Consider the following 21479-nt stretch of genomic DNA (forward strand, 5'->3'; position numbering starts at 1 on the left):
AAATTTTTCAGTTAAACACTATATCAGACAATATAAATTATATTTAATGAATGGACTAATCGAATAATGTAATTATATAAATTAACAATAATTTAAAATAAAAATTTTCGTACTTGTTTAATCACACCCCAAATGTGTGTAAATACGTGTAGTTTTGATGTAATTGAATTTGTGCATATTATATATATATGTATTTTTTTCTGGTAACGATAAATTGCATAATGAAAAATAATAGTATAACATGGTTCAAGCATTAGAAGTCCCTTCAAATTAAGGGATCCTCCATAGTTTATAAAGTCCTCGTGTACTAATAGCTGAGAGGAGAGTGTGACTAACTATAGCAAGCCTAATCTCATCAACTATAATTTTCACAAGTGTGGAACAAGAGTGGTTGGTGTGCTGAAAGATTCATTGGTTCTACTCTTGCCATAGGTGATAAACGAAGGAAGCCGTTAATGCCCGAAATGATGCGTTGACGACGTGCTCCCCCTCCACTTGATCGACATCCACTCCACATCAGTAGCCCAAGATCGAGCGGGCCATTGGAACCGTACTATCCTCCAGATACCTGCAAGGCACTGACGAGCATAACTGCAGCGAAAGAATAAGTGAACATGGGTATCAAGTGATCGGTCTTGGCATAAGACACATGCCCCTCCAGTGTGGGATAGCCAAAGTTTGTCAAGTGTAGAAAGTTTCCCAAAAACGGCTAACCATAATATAAATTGATTGCAGGGAATTTTGAAAGGACCCAAGAATAGTGAATACCAAGCTAGCTACCTTGGGTCCATGGGGACGGAAGAGGTGATACATAGAGGCCATTGTGAATATGCCCCCTTCTAATCGCCTACTATACGGTCTTCTCATGGCTGAAAATCGATGTTTGGGAGCATAGGCTAGCTAAGAGCAAAGACCTGACGCCAACCCCCTAAGCCCTTGTTGTCACTAACTGTCCAAATAGTTTCATTGACAAGTGGAGTATGGAATATCGAATCAACCCAGATGGAGTCACGTTGCCTCGTAATAATCTTCCATAAATATTTGCACATTAAAGCTTGATTCAGAGCAAGAACATCTCTCAACCCGAACCTACCCTCATCCACGGATCTGCAAATGGTTTTCCAAGCAACTTTGGGTAACCCGTACCAATAGTGTCTTTCCAAAGAAAAGAAGACAGACGCTTCCCAATATCCTTGAGCACTGTTTTTGGCAAAATAAATGTCGATGCCCAATAGGTGAGATAGGACAATAAAACAGATTAAATAAGTTGTAACCTGCCGGCGAAGGTGAGTCGCATCCCTTCCCATCCTCTTATGCGACTATCAATCTTCTATAGAAGAGGATCGCAGTCCCTAATCGAAATACGAGAGGCAAGGAGTGGAAGTACAAGGTACGGAGAGGTAGATGGCCCTCACTAAATGATAGCAATTCAAGCAGCCAATCTTAAATGCCATGAGCCGATTTTGAAATGATGAGATGGTTTTTTTTAGGATTGACACACAATCCGGATAGTGATGCAAACGAATCAAGTCTCTTCTTAAAAACACAAATGACGGCTCATCCGCCCTACAAAATAAAAGCAAATCATCAGCAAAGCAAAGTTGGAAAAAACCGATCTTATTACATCTCCAGTGGAAGGAGAACCCGCCATCTTGGTCAATGAGTTGTTGTAAAAGCATCCGAAGCACCTCCATAGCAAGAACAAATAAATACTAGGGACATGGGGTCACCCTGTCGCAATCCTCTCGCACCACGAAAGAACCCATGAGCTACCCCAATAAGACAGACTGAGTAGGATGGCGTGGTAATATACTCCTCAATCCACCCAATGAACGTTCCCGGGAATCCAAATAAGCGCATGGCTGCCAATAACAAATCTCCTTCCACCGTATCATATCGCAAGTCTACCTTCAAAGCACATCATGGCGGAAGCCATTGCTGTTTATAACCTGTAAATAGCTCTTGTGCCAATAATATATTATCACTAATCGATCGGCCTGGAACAAAAGCATTTTGCGTGGACTAACCAAATCATCCAACACCATACGCAACCGTTGTACTATAATTTTCGTAATCACCTTATATAGTACATTACAACAAGAAATTGGCCGAAACTCGGCCACTGTGGAAGGGTTGTGTACCTTAGGGATAAGTGCCAGGAGAGTAGCATTCACCTGTTTGAGAAGTTTACTGGTGCAAAAGAAATCCAAAGTGGCTTGAGTGACCTCTGGACCCACCATTGACCAAGCGGCTTTGAAGAAACCAGAAGTATAGCCATCAGGTTCTAGAGCTTTATACTCAGCAATGTCAAATACAACCATTTTAACCTAAGTCGGGGTGATCGGCCGTATTAAGTCATGTGCTTCCTCGGGTGTCAAGATATGACGCACCCACTGTCGTAGGTACTGTAAGTCAATATACCTCGACCGTCGATCTCTTCCTAATAATCGCTAAAAATAAGCGACAAATTCATCCTTGACTTCCATGTGCTCTGTCAACAAAGTACCATCACAGTTCACAATTTGGAAGATCCATTTTGCAGACCGTCGAGCTGCCACCTTCTAAAAGAAGACACGAGAGCATTGGTCACCACCCTTCTTCTAGGCCATCTTCGCACGTTGCTGCAGCATGCTTTGCTCCAACCGCGTAGCCAACAATAGAATCAATTTGCAGCAGTGCTCCAACTGGATGAGGAGTGAATTATGCCGGTCTAATTGTAACAGGACTGCGCTTTGTCAAGAAATCCCTTAGTCATATGAACATTAGCTGCAAGATCACCCTTATTCCTCCTTTGCTAGCGAAAGATAGGCTTGAGCGCCTTCAGCTTACAGGTAACAGCATACATAGCAGTGCCCACAATGTGATTACACCACACACGCCACACAGAAGGGGTGAATGCCGAAGACAAGGCTAAAAAATTAGCAAAAGGAACCAAACTCACATTAGTGGAGTCATCATCACTACACATGACCAGTGGAGAGTGGTCTATATAATGCGTAGCCGACTAGTGCGCCAACCACCTTCATTAATGAGAAATTGATCAAGTCGCTTCCAAAGGCTTCGCATCACTACTACAGTTGTGCCATGTGAAACGCTCCCCTTGCATCGGCAAGCAGAGTAGGCTCGTGTCATGTAGGCATGTTCGAAATTCCTCCATAGCAACACAGATGTCCCCAGAAGTGACGCACATTTCACTCATATCAAGTACAATATTGAAATCACCACCCACAAGCCAAGGGGAGTCATCAATAACATGCGCAAGATGGCCAAGATCCTGCCAAAATTCTCTTTGCAAACCCAACTCATTGGCTCCATACGCAATTGTAAGTAACACATGATGATTCAAATTTCTAGTAAGAACACAACATTGAATATGTTGAGAGCCAACATCAACCACATCCAAACCTTGCCAATCATCATCGCAAGCAACCCATATACGATTGCTGGGACCACTATAATCAATAAACCAATTCCAACGAGGCAACATATTTAACTGGATTCTAGAGACAGTATTAGCAGCAACTCTAGTTTCCAATAAACCCACTAAATGCAACCGATATTCATAAACAAGATCAATGACCGATACCTGATGATCTCGGAGGTTCAGGCCCTGCACATTCCAGACTGCTGCACTAATCATCGGCACCCAGAATGGAGCTGCAATAATTAGGACCCCGTGAGCTATATGCTACATTATCATCACTGAACATAAGAGCTTCAAATGCATGGCAAATGACACGGCCACAAAGGCCGACAACTTTACTCACGATTGCTCAAAATTCCCACCATGGGACCACCAAAGTTTTGTTCACAGAGAACAATATCAACCACAAAGGTAAGAAATCACAGAGATCTTAGCAAGTTTTTAGGTTTTTCTCGTAGGTAAGTTGTTTTTCTAATTTCTGATCAAGGAGGTTTAAGTAGACGGTAGAAGTAGAAAAGGGCCTGATGGGCTTTGGCTTACCATAACGGTCATGGGACACAATTTTTAACATTATCCACCTTGGACCAGGATCTATAAAGGGAATCAGGCCCAAGGCCGGATCCCGGCTATGATCATAGCTAATGGTTGCCTGTAAGGTACCTGCAAAACAAAGAAATATACGAGTACAAATATGGGTTAAAAATCTTATCTTAAGTTTAGTATTTGAAGACAAGTTTTGGATTTTTCAAAAAGTAAACATTTTGTTCCAACATCTTAGGGTTTAAGTCGGTTCTTATCTTTTCTAAGTTAATTATTTTTTTTCCAACTATATCTCTTATAAAATGGTATCTAACATCAATATACTTTGTTCTATCATGAAAGACTGGGTTTTTACAAAGCTGAATTCCAGATATAACTATCAGAAAATACTGTTACTTTTTCTTTTAAGAAACCTATTACATCTAATAAACCTTTTAACCAAATTGCTTCTTTAAAGGCTTCTGTAGTGGCAATATATTCAGCCTCAATAGTAGATAATGCAATAATATGGTGGAGTTGGGATTTTCAGCTTATGCATGAAGCACATAAGGTGAATACATATGAAGTTGTTGATTTTTTGTTATCTCTATTATTAGCATAATTAGAGTTCACGTATCCAATTAATTTAACATCGTGATTACATTTTGAAAATCTTATCCCATAATCCATAGACCCATTCAAGTATCTAAGTAGCCACTTAAGAACATCACAATGAGGTAAACCAACATTAAACATAAACCTACTCAAGCAACTTACAACATAAGCAATGTCAGGCCTAGTACTAACCATCAAGAACATAACAGAGCCAATTGCATTTGAGTAGGAAACTTTTTCCATTTTCTTTTTATTAGTTTTAGACATAGGATGTTGTTCTTTAATTAACTGAAAGTACGCAACTAAGGGAATAGAGGTGGGTTTAGAGGTGGACATAAGATTCTTGATTTAGGAAAATTGTTGAATCATTTCCATTTCTATTAATAGACATTCCTAAAATTTTCTTAGCATCACCTAGATTTTTCATTTTAAAATTTTTGCACAAGTTACTTTGCAAATCCTTGATAATTTTAAACTAGGACTGGCATTAACATGTGATCTACATAAAAAAAATAGGGAATATAGGAACAGATTGATCATACTTGTAATACAAGCAATGGTCATAAGGACCTCTATAAAAATGTAAAGACTCTATAAGCTCATCAAATTTTTTGTTCCATTGCCTAGGTGATTGTCTTAGACCATATAAGGATTTTTTAAGCAAACACACATGATCAGGTTTTTGTTTATCTGTAAAACCACACGGTTGATGCATATAAATAGTTTCTTCTAAATTTTTATGCAAAAAGTAGTTTTTTACATCCATTTGTTTCAATTCCCAATCAAATTGAGCAACAAGAGCAAGAATAATTCTAACAGGTGGTGTATTTAACAACAGGAGAAAAAAAATTCAGTATAGTCTAAACCTTCTTTTCGAGTAAAACCTTTAGCAATCAATCTAGCTTTAAACCTTATTGAGTTATTTTCTTGTTTAACTGCTTCTTTATAGGTATTAGGTTCAAAATTTTCAGTAGCATTTAAAACAAGAAGAAAATCTTTTAGTCTAGAGGGAGAGTACGTTCTCTTCTTTCTCTATCCCTAGCGAGTTGATAGTTTTGTAAACTATAGGTTCATTATGATTTTCATTAATCTATTGATTTTCTTCCCTATTTTCTTCCCCTTGTTGGTTATCCTCTAAAGGAACCTCCACCTTATTAAAGATGGATTCTATATCTATGTCTTTAGAAGCCCTAGATGTATTAGTAAGACGTGGCATTTCTAATTCATTCAAAGTTACTTCTCTGCTTATTATAACTTTAAATGCAGGTTGATTTCTTAGCCATAATCTATAACCTTTAACACCTCTGGATAACCAAAGAAAATACATTTTTGGAAGTGTGGTTCAAGTTTATCACCAAGTTGTAAAGAAAATGCACAACATCCAAAAATCCGTAAGTTGGAAAAATCAACAGGTTTATCAGACCAACGACATTTAGGAATTTTTCCTAGTAAGGAAACAGAAGGAAATCTATTTATTAAATAAGCAGCAGTCAGAACAACTTCACCCCAGAAAGATTTGACAAGCCAGAACTAATAAGCATGCATCTAATTTTATTTAATAAAGTCCTATTCATTCTTTCAGGCACACCATTCTGCTGAGGGGTACAGGGGGTGGTTTTATGCCTTTTGATTCCAAATTCATTACATAAATCAATAAATTATTGATTACAAAACTCCAAACCATTATCAGTTCTTAATACCTTTAATTTCTTGCCTGTTTGATTTCTACTAAGGTTTTCCAATTTTTATATTTCTCAAAAACTTCATATTTTTGTTTCATTAAGAAAACAAAGACTTTTGTTGAGAAATTATCAATAATAGACAAGAAATATTTATTCCCACTTTGAGTACCAATATTTGCAGGTCCCCAAACATCAGCATGCACATAATCAAGAATACTTCATTAAGATGAGGGATTTGGGTAAGTTGATGTAGGAATATGAACCTTGTGTTGTTTTCCTAAGACACAATCATCATAAAAATCTAATTTTTCAATTTTATCAGATAAAAAATCATTTTTATGTAGCATTTCAAGATCTTTCGCAATTATGTGACCTAATCCTTTATACCATAAGTTGGTTTTACTATTTTCAGATGCAGTAGCAGCAAAATATTCTTACTTTACAGAGCAAATATATAATTTCTCTTTCTTTTAGCTTTAAAAATAGAGAGAGACCCTTTCATAATTTTCATTATTGCCTTTCTCTATATACCTTCTAACCCTTCTTCTTCTAGTGCACCACATGAAATTAAATTGTGGCACAAGTCAGGGACATGTTTAACATCTTTTAAGGTTAACTTATAATTGTTTTCAAAGATCATACAAATGTCACCAAGACCTTTAATTTCAAATTATTTTTCATTTGCCATGGACACAATGCCCAAATTTCTAAATTTATAATTGATAAAGATTTCCTTAAAAGGACTCATGTGAAATGTACAACCAGAATCAATAAGCCATTCATTTATTTTTACAGACGATTTTTCATCATAAAGCATATAAACTTCATTACTTTCATCAGTTACAATATTAGCACCTTCTTTGTTATTATTATTCCTATTATCTCTTTTAGATTTCTTACAATCTTTTATAAAGTGCCCCCACAATTGTAACATCTATTTTATCATCTCTAGTTTTTTCTTCTCTAATTCTAGATTTAGATCTACTTTTACTCCCTACTTCTACTTTTTTCCATTTCTTCTGTATTTATAGATCGAATTTCGATTTTTAATTCTTCCTCTAACAAAATTAACTTCGTTTGAGACTGACAATTTTTATTAGTTTTTAAATATATTTCTTTGCTTTTCAAACCATTAATTACTGTATCTAAACTTCATTGTCTCTACCATATTTTATTGCTACCTTAACATCACTATAAGCTCCGGGAATTGCATTTAATAAAAAAATAGGAGTATAGTCATCCATATTCTTATCACCAGTTAGCTTTATATCTTGAATTAATTTAGTAAAATATGCTAATTTTTTTCTATATTTTTAGATAAATCTAGCTTATGACGGAAGAATTTTTCAAGTAGAAACAATTTACTAGGTAATGAAGTTTCTGTATAAAGCTCTTCTAATTTATTCTATAAGTCTTTTGCAGAGTCTTGTTTACCTACCTTTCTTAATACAGTATAAGATAAATTTAGAATAATATAGGAATAAACAAATTCATCATTTTTAAGCTTTTTATTTTCTGAAACATTATCAATATATTTTCCATCAATGGATTTAAATACTTTTTGTTGAATCAAAATTTCTTTTCATTTTTTTGTTGCCAAATTGTAAAATGAGATTTTCCATCGAAGGTTTGCAAATTGTAACCAGCCATTTAACAGAGAATATATAACAGGAGTATTAACAGATTTTAAGAAAATATTAAAAAATAATAAGGGGATCCCAAGCCAAGCTCAACCAGATACCCGTCGACCTCAAGGATCCAGCTAGGTGAGTTATTGATAGGGAGATCGGGTATTGGTTTTAATAACAATAAAAAATGCACTAAGCAGAATAATAACAAAAATTTCACACCAAGCAAAATAATTCCAAATTATAGCAATATTATCGACAGAAAATATCACAACAGAATATAGCAATATTAATCGATAGACAAATTTTCACAGCAGAATATATTTTCTTTGAAGAACAGAAAAAAAAAAATGGGCAGTATAATATTTTGCAGAAAAATAAAAGAAGGGGTTTAAAAATATTACCGCCACTAGAGAAATCAGAACCTTAAGGCTCTCTTATCACTATTGGGAGTTAATTCCTTCAGCAATAGCCCATAAACTTGCCCTAACCAGCATTACGGACATAGTGGTTTTTTAAATCTTACAATATACAAACCGATTTACAAAAATAATACAAGAATAAAGAAAAACAAATACAAAAACAGAATAAAATAAAGGAATAAAGGCTCAGGAAGCTGAGGTCCGGAAAGGCAAGCACACGGCCACCAAAGGCCAGCAATCTTACTCACGGTTGCTCAAAATTCCCAGCAAGAGATCACCAAGGTTTTGTTCATAGAGAATAATATCAGTCACAAAAGTAAAAAATCACAGAGTTATTAGCAAGCTTTTAGATTTTTCTCGTAGGTGAGTTATTCTTCTAATTTCATATCAAGGAAGCTTAAATAGAAGGTGGAAATATAAGAGGGGAAGGAGATAAGGCGGTGGAAGAAGTTTCCAAAACCATTGAAAGCAAGAATGGGGGAAATCAGAGTATGGAGGAGAAGAACCCAAGGAGCCTGTCGCAGCCAAGGAGAGGGAGAAGAGAGAATGATGCCAAATGAATTAGGGTTAGGGATAAGGGTAGTTAAATATTAAGTTATCGGGTCGAGTAGGATCGACTATTACGTAAAATAAAAAATGAGTTAATTGAATTTATTGTCTGAATTTTATTGTAAAAGAAAAACATATCATAAATAAATAATTTTGTTCTTGAAGCTATCAAAAGAAAAAAAAAATAAAATGTTTATTAAAATAAAAGCAGATTAATTCTACATATTTATTTGAGTGCATTTTTGAAATATCACAACATTTTAATAGAATGCAATATTAAATTTAAATGACTAGGTTGAAACACAAAAACACACATTATACCTTATATTTAAAAAAAAAATAACAAAATTTGAATAACCCACTTTTTTATTTTTAAAAATATAAATAAAGGAAAAATAATCTTTTTGTACCATAAAAAAAAAATCATTGTTTCTGGATATTCCTCAATGTCCTGGCTATTCACGAAACATGAGAAGCAGATGATTTCCAAAGGAAATTGAAGATATTTCTTAAGAATCCTACAAGATTGGTTTGTTCTTTTTTCTCTGATAGATGGTCAGAACTTTATTTGGGTTTGAACCCTATAGAGAGGTCCACTGGAGATCAGATTAACAATAAATAATCTCTTAGCCAACCCATCAAATAAGTGGAAGATTCATTAAACTGTGAAACGTCGTCCTGCCATAATGTGATGTACTTCCAATGCCAATAAAAAGTAACCCATCCCCAGTAAAAGGAATCACTGATTAGTGGAGGTGTGCGGAGGGATGGGGAGAAGGCATAAGCGAATGTCCTTCCTTCTTGATCCAATATCGAATACTGGTAATAATATCAGTAAAAGAACGTTCTCCTGTGCTTGCAGACATGCTCACCTTCATATATTCTTTGGTACCACAGTTATGATGAATGTCGTTTTTGGTATTCTAAAATATAAAAAAAAATGTTAACTCCTCCCCCCCCCCCCCGCCGAAGGGAAAACTCACATTCCCTTGCCAAAAAAATATATCTTTCAAATAAAAATATTAGATAAATTTTATTCTTATATAACTACTCAATAAATTTAAATTATAATTACTTATATTGGAGATAAATATATAGAATCTTTTTATTACTTTTTGATATTGAATTATTATTTGGACTAAAAATATTTTAAAAAACTTTGACTACAAACTATAAAAGATAAAATATATCTTTTTAATAACATTTATTAGAGAAAATTTATTTTAATATGTATAATAATATCAATTTAAAATTACAATTATGTTTTTTAGATAATTTGTAGGATCTTTTTATTATAATTTGAAATTGACTTATTATTTGGTCTGAAAATATTTTAATATTTGACAACAAACAATAAGAAATAAAATTTACTTTTGATAATAAAAGTATTAAATAATTTTTAGTTTTATATAAATTATAAACTAATTGTTAAATTATAATTATTTATATTTGAGATAAATTCTAGCATCTTTTTATTATTTTTTAAAAATTAAATTATTATTTGGTCTAAAAATATTTTAATAAACTTTTAAAATATTTGGTCTAAATATTTTACAATTATAATTTTAAAGCTATGTTATTATATATATTAAAATAAAATTTCCCTAACATTATTAATTTTTAAGAAATAATTTTTTTTCTTATAGTTTGTAGTCCAAGTTGATCAGAATATTTTTTTGGTATCACCAAATAAAACGTCTGAAGTCAAAAGTAGCCAAAAAGTCACGTGGTCTAACGGTAACTAACTGGCATGCGTAACGCACATGACATTCTGGAACTAAAGATGCGTATTTTTATATCTTATGGTAACAAAAGCAATATTCATATAATTATAGTACCAAAAGCGATAAAAATGGCCTTTTTGAATGGTAAAAAAAAAATATTTGCCCCATAAATGAACCATATATTATTAAACATGACTATTTTTTAGTTTGGTATAACCTCTTACTTCATTTGAAAATCATGCATTTCAATATTTTTTAACTATTTTTAATTATATATTTATTTTTACTTTTATAAGATAAAAATTAACACATACCTTTTTATAGCTCATATATATATATATATATTAGATTAGGGTTGTTTTAGTTTTTAATTAAAATTTTAACAGATTGTTTGACTAAAAACTATAAGAGGGGAGGATTTTCTAAAAGATCAAACCTTGGAGCAGGTGAATGTCAAAAATCAAAAACTTTGGGAAAGGTGGATGCAAATAACCCCCAAAACAATGTTAGTTTGTCTCATGCATTCATATTTGATAAAGGGTCAATTATATTAACACTTTTTTGAATTAGGTTCAAAATATACAAATATTTTTACTTTTTAAAAAATTATAGCTACACCCCTGATGTTATAATTGTAATTACAACTATACCCTTATTTAATTGCAAAACTTACACAAACACCTTCTGAAAATATTACACTAACACCCCTCAAGGGGTGTAAATATAATTTTGTAAAATATGAAGGTATTTTTGTAATTTAATCTAATCTAAAGTCTCAATGTAATTTACCCTTTACCAAATAACACAATTTCCAAGGAAAAAGTACAAGCAACCCCCTTATGATATTGCAAATGAGCAAATTACCCCCTTATGAAAACATAAATAGCGATTTACCTCCCTATATTTTTGAAAATATAATAATTTACCCCCTTATGATTTTTAAAATGAAGCAATTTACCTCCTGTATAGGGGAGTAAATTGTTATATTTTTTCATAAAAAGTAATGTACTCATTTTCAATATCACAAGGGATAAATTGCTATTCACCCCAATTTCCAAGAACTCACATAAAGCTCAAGAATAAGGTCATATTGGTACCTATTTCTAACTTTATACCATTTCAAATTGTGGGATCATATTTTGATTGGCTATTTTCTTGTGGAATTGAACTATAAATTCCAACAAATTCATTCTATCATATGATCTTTCGTTCCCAAAAAGAAAAAAAAGAATTGCAAAAATAACATTTTTTTATATATATAAACTATTATAAAATCTAAATACATCTTGATTTTATTACGTTATTATTTCATACAAAAACTATCACAAAAAATTCAAATTCCGACGCATTTCATTTTATCACATCGTTTCATACCAAAACTATATAAAGAAAAAAAAAAAAAAAAAAACCATCCTTTTGTACAAATTTTCATCAGCATGTAATTAAATAGAAACATTAAGACTATTCAAGTAAGCGTTATATATTTGTATACTTGTATAGCCTAATTCATTTATATTTTTTTCACGTAAATAAATATATATATTATTTTTATTTATCTTTAGATAAGTGTATGAGTATTTATCTTTATAAACAAAATACTAAAATTTTTGTAGATAAATAAGTTAGTAATAAAATTTAAATTTTATGTTAATGTCAAATAATAATTTTAGAAATCATGTCTTTTTTCCGCCACTTAGAAAATATTTTTTATTTTCTTTTTAAATTTAGATAGATGTATTGTCCAAAAGATTCGCTAATTTTTCTGAGTAAATATAATTAGTAAAATAATTTAAATTTACTTTTGTGTTCATTAATTATTTTATCATCTATTTATTTTTATATTTAAAATTTAAATAATTTATAATTTAATTATTAATTTTTCTAGGAGTACAAAACATGGGGTACTATTAAATGAAATAAAAATAAAAACTTTCTTGAAAACACTAAAAATCAAAATATAAAAATGAAACAAAGCAAAACAAGGCCCAGACTTTGACCAAAGAAAGAACCCTTCAAAGAAGATGTGCCGGCATTGCTCCCACCATCCCGGTCGCTTTCTTGGCAACTTCTTGACTATATTTACGAGGGATGAATTACAAAAAGACTGAAATACCCTTTATTAAGAGTAAAAATGGGATTCACACCATTGAGTCAGCTTATGTCCTAAATAAGGCAGGAAGAAGGAAATCTGCATGCATGATCTACGGCCAGGATCGCAGATCTCCGCCCTTAACGCGATCCGGACGCTTAACCAACGAGGAGCCGTACGATTAGGCTTGAGGCCCATGATCACGACACGTAGCAGCTCATTATGATCAACTCAATCTCTATAAATATGATGTGCCCAAACCAGTTAAAGGTAATTTTGCATCCAATTGAATAGAGCAATCTAATCTTATATATATCTCAACCAATTTCTGACTTGAGCGTAGGAGTGTCTTAGTCGGGGATTGACCTGACTAGCTTGACGTATTTTCTGATCCTCAGAAATCAACAAAGGTCTAGGAGAGACGTGGACGTGATCGGGGCCATCGATCAAATCACCTCACTCGTGACCCGATTACATATATCCCTATATTATTAATTAAAAAAAAAAAGATAAATTTCATTTACATTCGTGAAGGTTTATTTGATTTGGATGAAAAGAAAGTAAAAATAAATGTATAAAATTAAGTCTTGTGTTTGTTAGGGAGAATAGATGGAAAGAAAGTAAAAGTGGATATATATATATATGAAATCCCTTTAGAATCTAATTTTGCTTTCGTCTAAAATTGAACGGGAAAGTGAACGTATAAGGGCAAAAAGACAAAAAGTTATATATTTTATTTTTATTTATTCTATTATCCATGTACATAATTTTTCTTCAATTATTTTCTTACTTTCGCTGATAATAGCGGTAAATAATTTTTGAAAAGGGCATTGGTAGCAATTTTTATTTTATTTAAATTGAATAGTTCAGAATAAATGAAAAATACCCATTTTGATGAATATTTTTATTAATAAAAAATATTCTTATTCTTATCTGATGAATATTTTTATTACTAAGATTTTTAAAATTCTCACATACTAAAAATCATTTTAATACAATATTAACTTGTTTGTTTTTCTAATACAAAATTTAGAGAAAGGGTTCGTCAGTAAATTTTTATATTAATCTTTTATTCTGATTCTATTTTTCTCTTACCAAACAAGGAGAAGTATTTAAAATTCATCCTCTTCTATGAACCAATAACTTGAAGAAAAATTATTATTCTTACCCTCCCCCTCGCCTTTTTAATTTCCCTCCTCCTTTCACTTTTCCTCTCCTTCACCCGAATCAAACGAACTCTTAGATTTAATTATGCAAATATTTTTCTATTCTTTTATAAAATAAAAAATAAATCCCTCGAAGTTATAATTGTAATTATCAATACACGTTCCTATTCAGTGGCAAAATATTGTACGTATATCTGATGAGATACATTGCACTAACACCCGTCAAGAAATACATTTGTATTTATTTTTTTTAGAAAAAAAAAAGGGTATTTGTGGAATTAAGCTTATTATGAAGGAGTGTTCACATAATGTTCCTTTCCAATTTAAAGATAGAAAGGGTTGACCTCGTCTTCTGGAAAATGAGCATTAACTTTTCTGTTCTCCCGGACCCGGATTGCAAGTCTTTCACACAAACAACAATTCATCACTTTCACAAGTCATCCACCATTTGAACTGAATATGACATCAAAGATGCCTTTCTTCACATCCCTACAAACCACAATCTTCCAACTACTCTCTCTCTCTCTGTCTCTCTCACACACACACACAAACAGAGGAAAGAAGAAGACAGGCAATTGGAACAAGAGTGGAAACCAAGTCCAAGTCATTAATTCTTCCTTTGGCCTGTGCTATGAATAGCTTTTCTCTTGTTGGAATTCTTGAGATGATCCCAAGTGCTAATCATCAGTGGGAGTAAAGGTATAACAAACTCTACGAAGACACTGATTCTTTGCTTTCATCTTAATAAGTACTTAGATATGCTTTCTTTCTTCACACACATGTGCAAGAAATACAAGTCATCCCATCTGTTCTTCTGTCTTCCTAGTTGAATTCCAGCAGGTTCTTGATCGTTCAGAGCGGTGATCCGATCCCGGAAAATGGAGGAGTTTGATTCCTCAACCATTAACTCAAGATCATCGTCAGAGCCGGTCACGGAATTCTCTATCTTCATTGAGAAACTAAGTCCAATCCTCAGTGAAATGAAGGATAGCTTTGAGGTGAAGGGCGTGCCGGCCATGCAGAAAGCAGTGGAGTCGCTGGAAACGGATTATAACCGCGCCAAATCAGTGATGGACAGTCAGAATATTCAGTCTTCTTCCCCGGCCAAACACATCGAGCGTTTGATACAGAATCTTGGACGGTCGTTGGGGCTCGTTCTGTTCACTAGCCATGACGTGCCGATGGCTAATAGGGAGAAGATTGAGGCCTTGTGCAAGGAGATGATGAATTTGAGGTTTGACTATAGCTCGGACCGGGAGTCAGAATTTGCTGATGAGGAAGAGGAGACAGAGGATGAAATAGAGGAAAGGCAAGAGGAGGAGATAGTAGAGGAGGAGCCAAGAATATTGACAGTTGATGATGCAATCTTGCAGATCAAGTATGGTAATGAAGAGAAGTTCAAGAATGCCCTTTCGGTGCTGAATGGATTTGTCAAGGATGGCATGATTTCCCACGACCGGGTTATTGAGGAAGATGTCGTCAAGATGTTATCTAGTCGACTGAGTTCATGTAAAGGGAAGGAAAGGGCGATCATCGTTCAAACACTAAGGCATCTTATTCTACAGAATGATCAACACAAGGTAGTTTAGATGAATTGTGGTGAAGACGAGTTTATACGTTTAGGCCTTCGACTTTTTAAATTCGTTATATGAGTTACATTATCTTAAAGTATGCAGGAAAATATGAAGGATTTGGCATTTTTATCATCAGTAGTGAGGTCACTAACGCGGGATGAGGAAGAGCAGAGGGAGGCCGTGGGACTTTTGCTGAATCTCTCTGATGATGCGGTAGTTAGAAGAAGAATGGGAAGAGTACAAGGTTGTATTGTTATGTTGGTTGCCATCTCAAATGGGGACAATCCAGACGCTTCACATGATGCAAGAATGCTGCTGAATGTAATGTCGGGCAATGCTCAACATGCTCTTCATATGGCCGAGGCCGGTTATTTCAAGCCTCTCGTTAAGTACCTAAAGGAAGGTAAACTCTTCTTCCCTTTGGTACCTCCTTATGTTTCATCTAGCTGTATGCGGTTAGAACTGATCTAGGAAGATGATCCTTCATCTGCAGAAACAGATAATCATGATATCGCTAGGAAATTGCACTACAGATTATGAAATGTACGCTAAAACAAGAAGAAAAATCAAAGCCAAGACATACAAATTCTGTTTGATTTGGAGTACTTGTACTTAGAGGGTGTTTGCCTGAATTTTTTTAAAATATGTTGAAAGTTCATATAACTTATAAGATATTATTGAAGCTTATAAGTCGTTAGATCTTTCTTATATATAAGTTCTTGAAGTGTTTGGATAAAATAAGTATAGTAATGACAATTTTATGAGCAATATGATCAAAATAGGAGTAGTTTGTTAAAGTTTCAAGAAAAAAAGTTGCGAACTCATTATTTTTCTTGAAGGAGGTTATGCATATCTTATAAGCTCATTCTCAAAAAATTTACCAAAAACCTATCCACGTAACTCTGGAGCATCTGTTCAAATGTTTTCAAAAGTTTATAAGCTGGCCGTAAAGTATAAAGCTGGACCCTCCATAGTTAACCAAGATGTAATGTTGGGTCGGGGCTACACGCTCCAAGAGGTATAACAACTCATCGGATGTATATTATCCTCTTATCAGGTTCAGAAATGAGTAAGGTTCTTATGGCAACTGCATTATCAAGGTTGGAACTCACTGACCAAAACAAAGCTTCCCTTGGAGAAGACGGGGCGATCGAACCCCTTGTTAAGATGTTCAACACAGGGAATCTTGAGGCCAAGCTCTCTGCTTTAAATGCACTCCAGAGCTTATCCACTTTGAAGCAGAATATCCAACGTTTGATAGATTCAGGTATTGTGGTAGCATTGTTGCAGCTCCTATTCTCCGTCACATCAGTTCTCATGACGTTGCGTGAACCAGCATCAGCGATACTAGCAAAGGTAGCACAATCAGAAAGCATACTCGTTAAACAAGATGTTGCTCATCAGATGCTCTCGCTTCTGAGCCTATCTAGCCCGGTAATTCAAAACCATCTCTTGGAAGCATTAAATAACATTGTCGTGCATGCAAGTGCATCTAAAGTAAGGAAGAAAATGAAGGAAAATGGAGCAATCCAGCTCCTTCTACCATTCTTTACAGAAAGGGACACTCAAATCAGAACCGGCGCCCTTAGGCTGGTTTACACACTCACCAAAGATTTACAAGAAGAGCTCATGGAACAGATTGGTTATGAACACGTACATGTCGTTGCAAACGTTGTCTCATCATTGACATCATCAGAATGTGAAAAAGCGGCAGCCCTTGGAATACTCAGCAACTTGCCAGTGAGTGACGGGAAAGTCACGGACATACTCAAGAACGCCAACTTACTGCCCTTGATGGTTTCTATTATCAGTTTAATCACAGAAAACTCGAATTCAACACCTATAACCGTGTGGCTGGCTGAGAGCATTGCTGCTATACTAATCCGGTTCACGGTTCCTACTGATAAAAGACTACAGCATTACTCTGTGGACAACGAAGTAATCCCTGTTCTTCTCATGCTGCTGTCACGCAGCTCAGAAACTGCTAAACGTAACTCGGCTTTGTGTTTGACTCAATTATCACAGAATTCACTGAGTTTGAGTAAGTCCCGAAAATTGAAGTGGTTTTGCATGCCCCCTTCAGTAGACGCTTTCTGTAGCGTTCATGATGGCTACTGCTCCGTCAAAAACACGTTTTGCTTAGTTAAGGCCGGAGCAGTTATCCCGTTAATCCGAATTCTTGAAGGTACAGAAAGAGGAGCAGATGAAGCAGTTCTAAGTTGCCTTTCAACTCTCTTACAAGACGAAATATGGGAGAATGGATGCAACTTCCTTGCAAGAACGTCTGCTGTTCATGCTGTAATTAGAGTTTTAACGTACGAGAGCTTGAAGTCTCGAGAGAAAGCCCTTTGGATATTGGAAAGAGTATTTAGAGTTGAGGCTCATAGAGAACAGTATGGTGAATCTGCACAAGTTTTGCTCATTGATCTTGCACAGAATGGTGATCCCATGCTGGCACCTTCAGTGGCTAAGTTATTGGCACAGCTGGAGCTCTTGCAAGATCAGTCTAGTTACTTTTGAGGTTTTAAAGATATGTTGATTTTCATTTCTTTTTCTTTCATTCTTTGCTCTTGTGTTTCTGATTAAAACTGAAGAGGAAAATGAAAATCAACAGAAAAGCATATGTTATACTGTCCATAGCATTCATATGTACATTGTTTTCTGGACAATTTCACTTGTTTGACAATAGATTGCTCACTTTGAAATGTAATTGGCTCTCTTCATCAGCCTCTCTGTCTTAGAGGGGTGTTTGGGTTAGCTTATTTCCAAGATGTTACAAGCTCATATATTTTGTAAGATGTTTTTGGAATTTATTTTAAAAATAAGTTTATGAAGTGTTTGAATAAAGCAAGATTGTCGAGCTTATAAAATATCAGTAATGACAAATTCATAATTAATTTAAAAAAATTTGTTAACATTTTTCAGAAATAAGTTTGCAATTGTTAACTATATTTTTTATTAAATGCAAATTACCTCCTTGTGTGATTTAAATATTTAGAAAAGCCCAAGTGAAAAATAAAATTCATTAATCCCCTATTTTTCTTAAAAACTAAGCACATTACCACATCTAATAGTGTAAATCACGAACCCCAGATGTCGCTGTGCGATAATCAAAACGCCCCCATCTTCCCTAAATAATACCAAATAAGTCTGACTAAGTTCTTTTCTACCCCAATTATCATATGTTTATATAGTAGATATAAATCTATATATCTTTTGAATTATACATGTTTTTAAAATATAATATAAAAATATATAATTTCATTTTACACATTCATGTGTGTGTTTGGGATGAGCCCAAAATGACAGAGGGTGTCCGAGACAGCCCAACCCCCGACTCGAGACATACAAGACCAAAAGGTCTAGGTAACCAAGAAGCCAGGAAGAAGGACGGAAGCCCAAGACAACTCCCGATTCAGCCTAAGGTCATAGCCCAACAAGGTATCCAGCCCAAAGAGGCCCATACACGTGGCAACCAACTCCTTCACGTGGCACCCAGTTGACCCACGTGTCAGCAACTATCTCAAACCACCTCAATCTTGGAGGCCAGCATGAGCAAGAAGGGATTACTTGGTAGCTAGAACTCTTTGTATGCGAGGAAGACTCCTACTATTATTTGTCTCTAGTATCATGGACCATTGCTAAACGGTCACCCATAGTAACTAGTACTCATGGTTTAAATATAGTCATAAGTTAAAAATAATTTTATTAATCTGGTACAAAGTGTTTACTAATTAAATTGTGCACTGACACAAGTTCAAATTTAACTGAAAGTGGACTATATAATGATATACAAACCACTACAGATTTGTCATAGTTAACTGTAAATTAATTCTAGACGAAAATGATTAATTTGAAGTGTTGAAATTAATTTTAAAGAGTAAATGATATGATCATTTAATGGAGAACCCATACGATGGGAGCTCAAGTTTTAATCAATAGAATTCATTGAAATTGGGCCTTATCCAATTAAAATAATGAGATTGATTTACTTGGATTTAACTTAATTAATTGATTAATTTGGGATTGATTTATTCAATATGATTAAATAAATTCAGATTGGGCCTTTAAAATTAATGAGATTAATTCGTATGCTTAATTAAATATTATTGATCTTGAATTAATTTAAATGTTCAATTAAAGTCAAGCTCAAGCCCACATTTGATTATATCCAAGCCCGTGAACCCATTTTGTAAAACAAGAACAAACACTTTCATCTCTAACTTTCTCTCTTTGTGTGGCCTTCCCCTTCTCTCCATACTCCTTTTGTTATTCTTGCAAAGGTTGTAAGTGAAGAACAAAGAACAAAAACAATTGCACTAACTAAAAGTACTTGATTTTGTATTTTCTTCTTTTGTATGCATTGGTTTTAGCAAGGCAGTGCGTACTAGATCCATGTGTGACGTATTATAGTTCTTGAGTGAAAGCTAAAGGGAGAAAACAGAACAACGTTCCTAGCTATTTGAAGATAAAACTACAAGAGGTGAAGTTCTGGATTTACGTTTCTTGTCCTTATTGGATTTTTTTATCTAGCTAATTGAATGTTATTTAATTTTAATTGGTGTTGAATGAACTGAAAAGGGATTTGATAACTACATGGCTTTTAAGTTTTCATGTTTAATTTTGAAATTCATTGTTATGTTTTTCAAGGCCATACAGATTCTTTCATCACATAGAGTACGATGCCTCGAAATAATGCCTCAACTTCTTGATGGCATCGAATACCGCTAAGTAGACTTACTCAATGGGGCGAGTACTTCAACTCAGTCAAAGTCCTACTCAGGTAATATATAGCTCTCTCTTTTCTTTCTTTATTTTCTTGTGCCATGAGTTCACCCACATATCATTGTTTTCCACTGGTATGTATAGTATGAGTGACTACCCGGGTGTTGAAGCTACTAATACCAGCAGATTTAGCAGATGTTTCTTGATATTTTCAAAGCATTTTGACACCCTTCATCCCACTGGAATTTCATAAAGTGATTAATAGGTTGACATCTTCTCATGAACGCGAGGTTGCTTTGAAGACTTCACAGCTCCTTCACGTTTCTCGGCGGTGGTGTCTTTTGAGTAGTGTCTATCTTCAAGTGGTCGAATACAATGCCATGGTGGCAAACGATGAAGCCAAGAAATTTTCCAGACGTGATGTCAAAGGCACACTTGAGAGGATTCACCTTTAGGTTATACTTTCTCAAATGGTCGAATACTACTTGAAGGTCTGCCAAGTGTTCTCCTCTCTTCTTGGTTTTAATGACTAGATCATATACATAGCATTCCAGTTTATTGTGCAGCATATTGTCGAAAATGTTCAGCATAGAACATTGGTAGGTAGCGCATGCATTCTTCAATGTGAAGGCATTACCTTGAAATAATAAATTAGCTTGGGAGTTTGAAAGTTCGTGCATTCTTCGTCTTTGGGCGACTTACGATTTGGTTATATCTGGCCATCCATGATAGACAATGCTTCATCTTCTGTAATTGCATCAACCTTAAGTTTGATGATAGGCAGCAAAAAGTTATCGTTCATATATGCTTTGTTCAAGTTTCAAAAATCAACACAAATATAGATTGGCCATTCTTCTTTTTTACAAGCACTATGCTAGAAAATCCACGTTGGATACTTCACTTCACTAATGAATCCGACGTTGATAAGCTTGTTTACTTCCATCCCAATGCGAGGGATGAGGGTCGAACGAAGAACTTTTGCGACTGCTTCACAAAGGAACGCCATACTTTTCTTCTTCTGAGCTCAATAGTGCACTGACAAATATAGAGTGCATTTCCTCGGTTGTACCAAGATTCAACTCCTTGAATTCGTCAGTAGTTGCTTGTGCACCATAGCTATAGGGGAGCATTTCAGATTTCACCTTTAGAAACGTCCGAATCGAAAGCTTTATCAACAATGACGTTATTGGAGCCAACGATGACTTCTATCTCTTCATTTGAAACATCATTTGCATCGTATGGTCTTCTGATGAAGTGTTGTTTCACGTTGATTGGTCCTCCTAAAGAGATGATTAGAATCAAAGTCTTACCTCCTTGCGTCACCTTCCTTAGGTTCGTCTTTCTCGCAATAGCGAGTTGTTT

The 21479-nt window shown here is 34.5% G+C and overlaps 2 protein-coding genes and 1 long non-coding RNA gene across 8 annotated transcripts; 2 read left to right on the forward strand and 1 right to left on the reverse strand.

Moving 5' to 3' along the window:
• Positions 1-214: 214 nt before the first annotated feature.
• On the reverse strand, positions 215-8866 carry LOC105172164 (uncharacterized). 4 transcript variants are annotated; one of them, XR_016067974.1, is made up of 4 exons: positions 8273-8866; positions 3965-4084; positions 781-3657; positions 215-568 (listed from the first exon to the last, which is right to left on the reverse strand). XR_016067974.1 is itself a non-coding variant. In XM_088886140.1 (4 exons), the coding sequence occupies exons 2-4, from the start codon at positions 3993-3995 to the stop codon at positions 3041-3043; spliced, it is 555 nt and encodes a 184-aa protein (XP_088742266.1). In that variant the 5' UTR covers positions 3996-4084; positions 8273-8866; the 3' UTR covers positions 215-3040. The 4 variants fall into 4 exon arrangements, 2 of the variants coding, with proteins under 2 accessions (XP_088742266.1, XP_020552821.1); XR_016067975.1 differs by having other exon boundaries at positions 215-3452; positions 3587-3657; positions 8273-8865; XM_088886140.1 differs by having other exon boundaries at positions 215-3493; positions 3587-3657.
• A 5381-nt stretch (positions 8867-14247) lies between these two features.
• LOC105172162 (U-box domain-containing protein 44) lies at positions 14248-18102 on the forward strand. Of its 2 annotated transcripts, XM_011093517.3 has the most exons (4): positions 14249-14517; positions 14645-15398; positions 15495-15795; positions 16450-18102. In XM_011093517.3, the coding sequence occupies exons 2-4, from the start codon at positions 14697-14699 to the stop codon at positions 17910-17912; spliced, it is 2466 nt and encodes an 821-aa protein (XP_011091819.1). In that variant the 5' UTR covers positions 14249-14517; positions 14645-14696; the 3' UTR covers positions 17913-18102. The 2 variants fall into 2 exon arrangements, with proteins under 2 accessions (XP_011091818.1, XP_011091819.1); XM_011093516.3 differs by having other exon boundaries at positions 14248-15398.
• Positions 18103-19621: 1519 nt separating this feature from the next.
• On the forward strand, positions 19622-20787 carry LOC148786705 (uncharacterized). Of its 2 annotated transcripts, XR_016067806.1 has the most exons (3): positions 19622-19875; positions 20043-20175; positions 20373-20787. It is a non-coding gene; the product is annotated as an uncharacterized LOC148786705 (long non-coding RNA). The 2 variants fall into 2 exon arrangements; XR_016067805.1 differs by having other exon boundaries at positions 20043-20787.
• Positions 20788-21479: the final 692 nt, after the last annotated feature.

The sequence above is a fragment of the Sesamum indicum genome, linkage group LG10, assembly GCF_026168435.1.
Source record: "Sesamum indicum cultivar Baizhima isolate 11 linkage group LG10, ASM2616843v1, whole genome shotgun sequence".
NCBI lineage: Eukaryota > Viridiplantae > Streptophyta > Magnoliopsida > Lamiales > Pedaliaceae > Sesamum > Sesamum indicum.

Excerpts from the sequence above, each read along its gene's own strand:
- LOC105172164 (XM_020697162.2), bottom strand. The coding sequence starts at position 3,995 with ATGTTAAAAATTGTGTCCCATGACCGTTATG. Across the intron at positions 3,658-3,964 it reads TGTGTCCCATGACCGTTATG|CTCCATTCTGGGTGCCGATG; the intron begins GTAAGCCAAAGC and ends TAATTATTGCAG.
- LOC105172162 (XM_011093516.3), top strand. The coding sequence starts at position 14,697 with ATGGAGGAGTTTGATTCCTCAACCATTAACTCAAGATCATCGTCAGAG. Across the intron at positions 15,399-15,494 it reads TACAGAATGATCAACACAAG|GAAAATATGAAGGATTTGGC; the intron begins GTAGTTTAGATG and ends TAAAGTATGCAG. Across the intron at positions 15,796-16,449 it reads CGTTAAGTACCTAAAGGAAG|GTTCAGAAATGAGTAAGGTT; the intron begins GTAAACTCTTCT and ends TCCTCTTATCAG.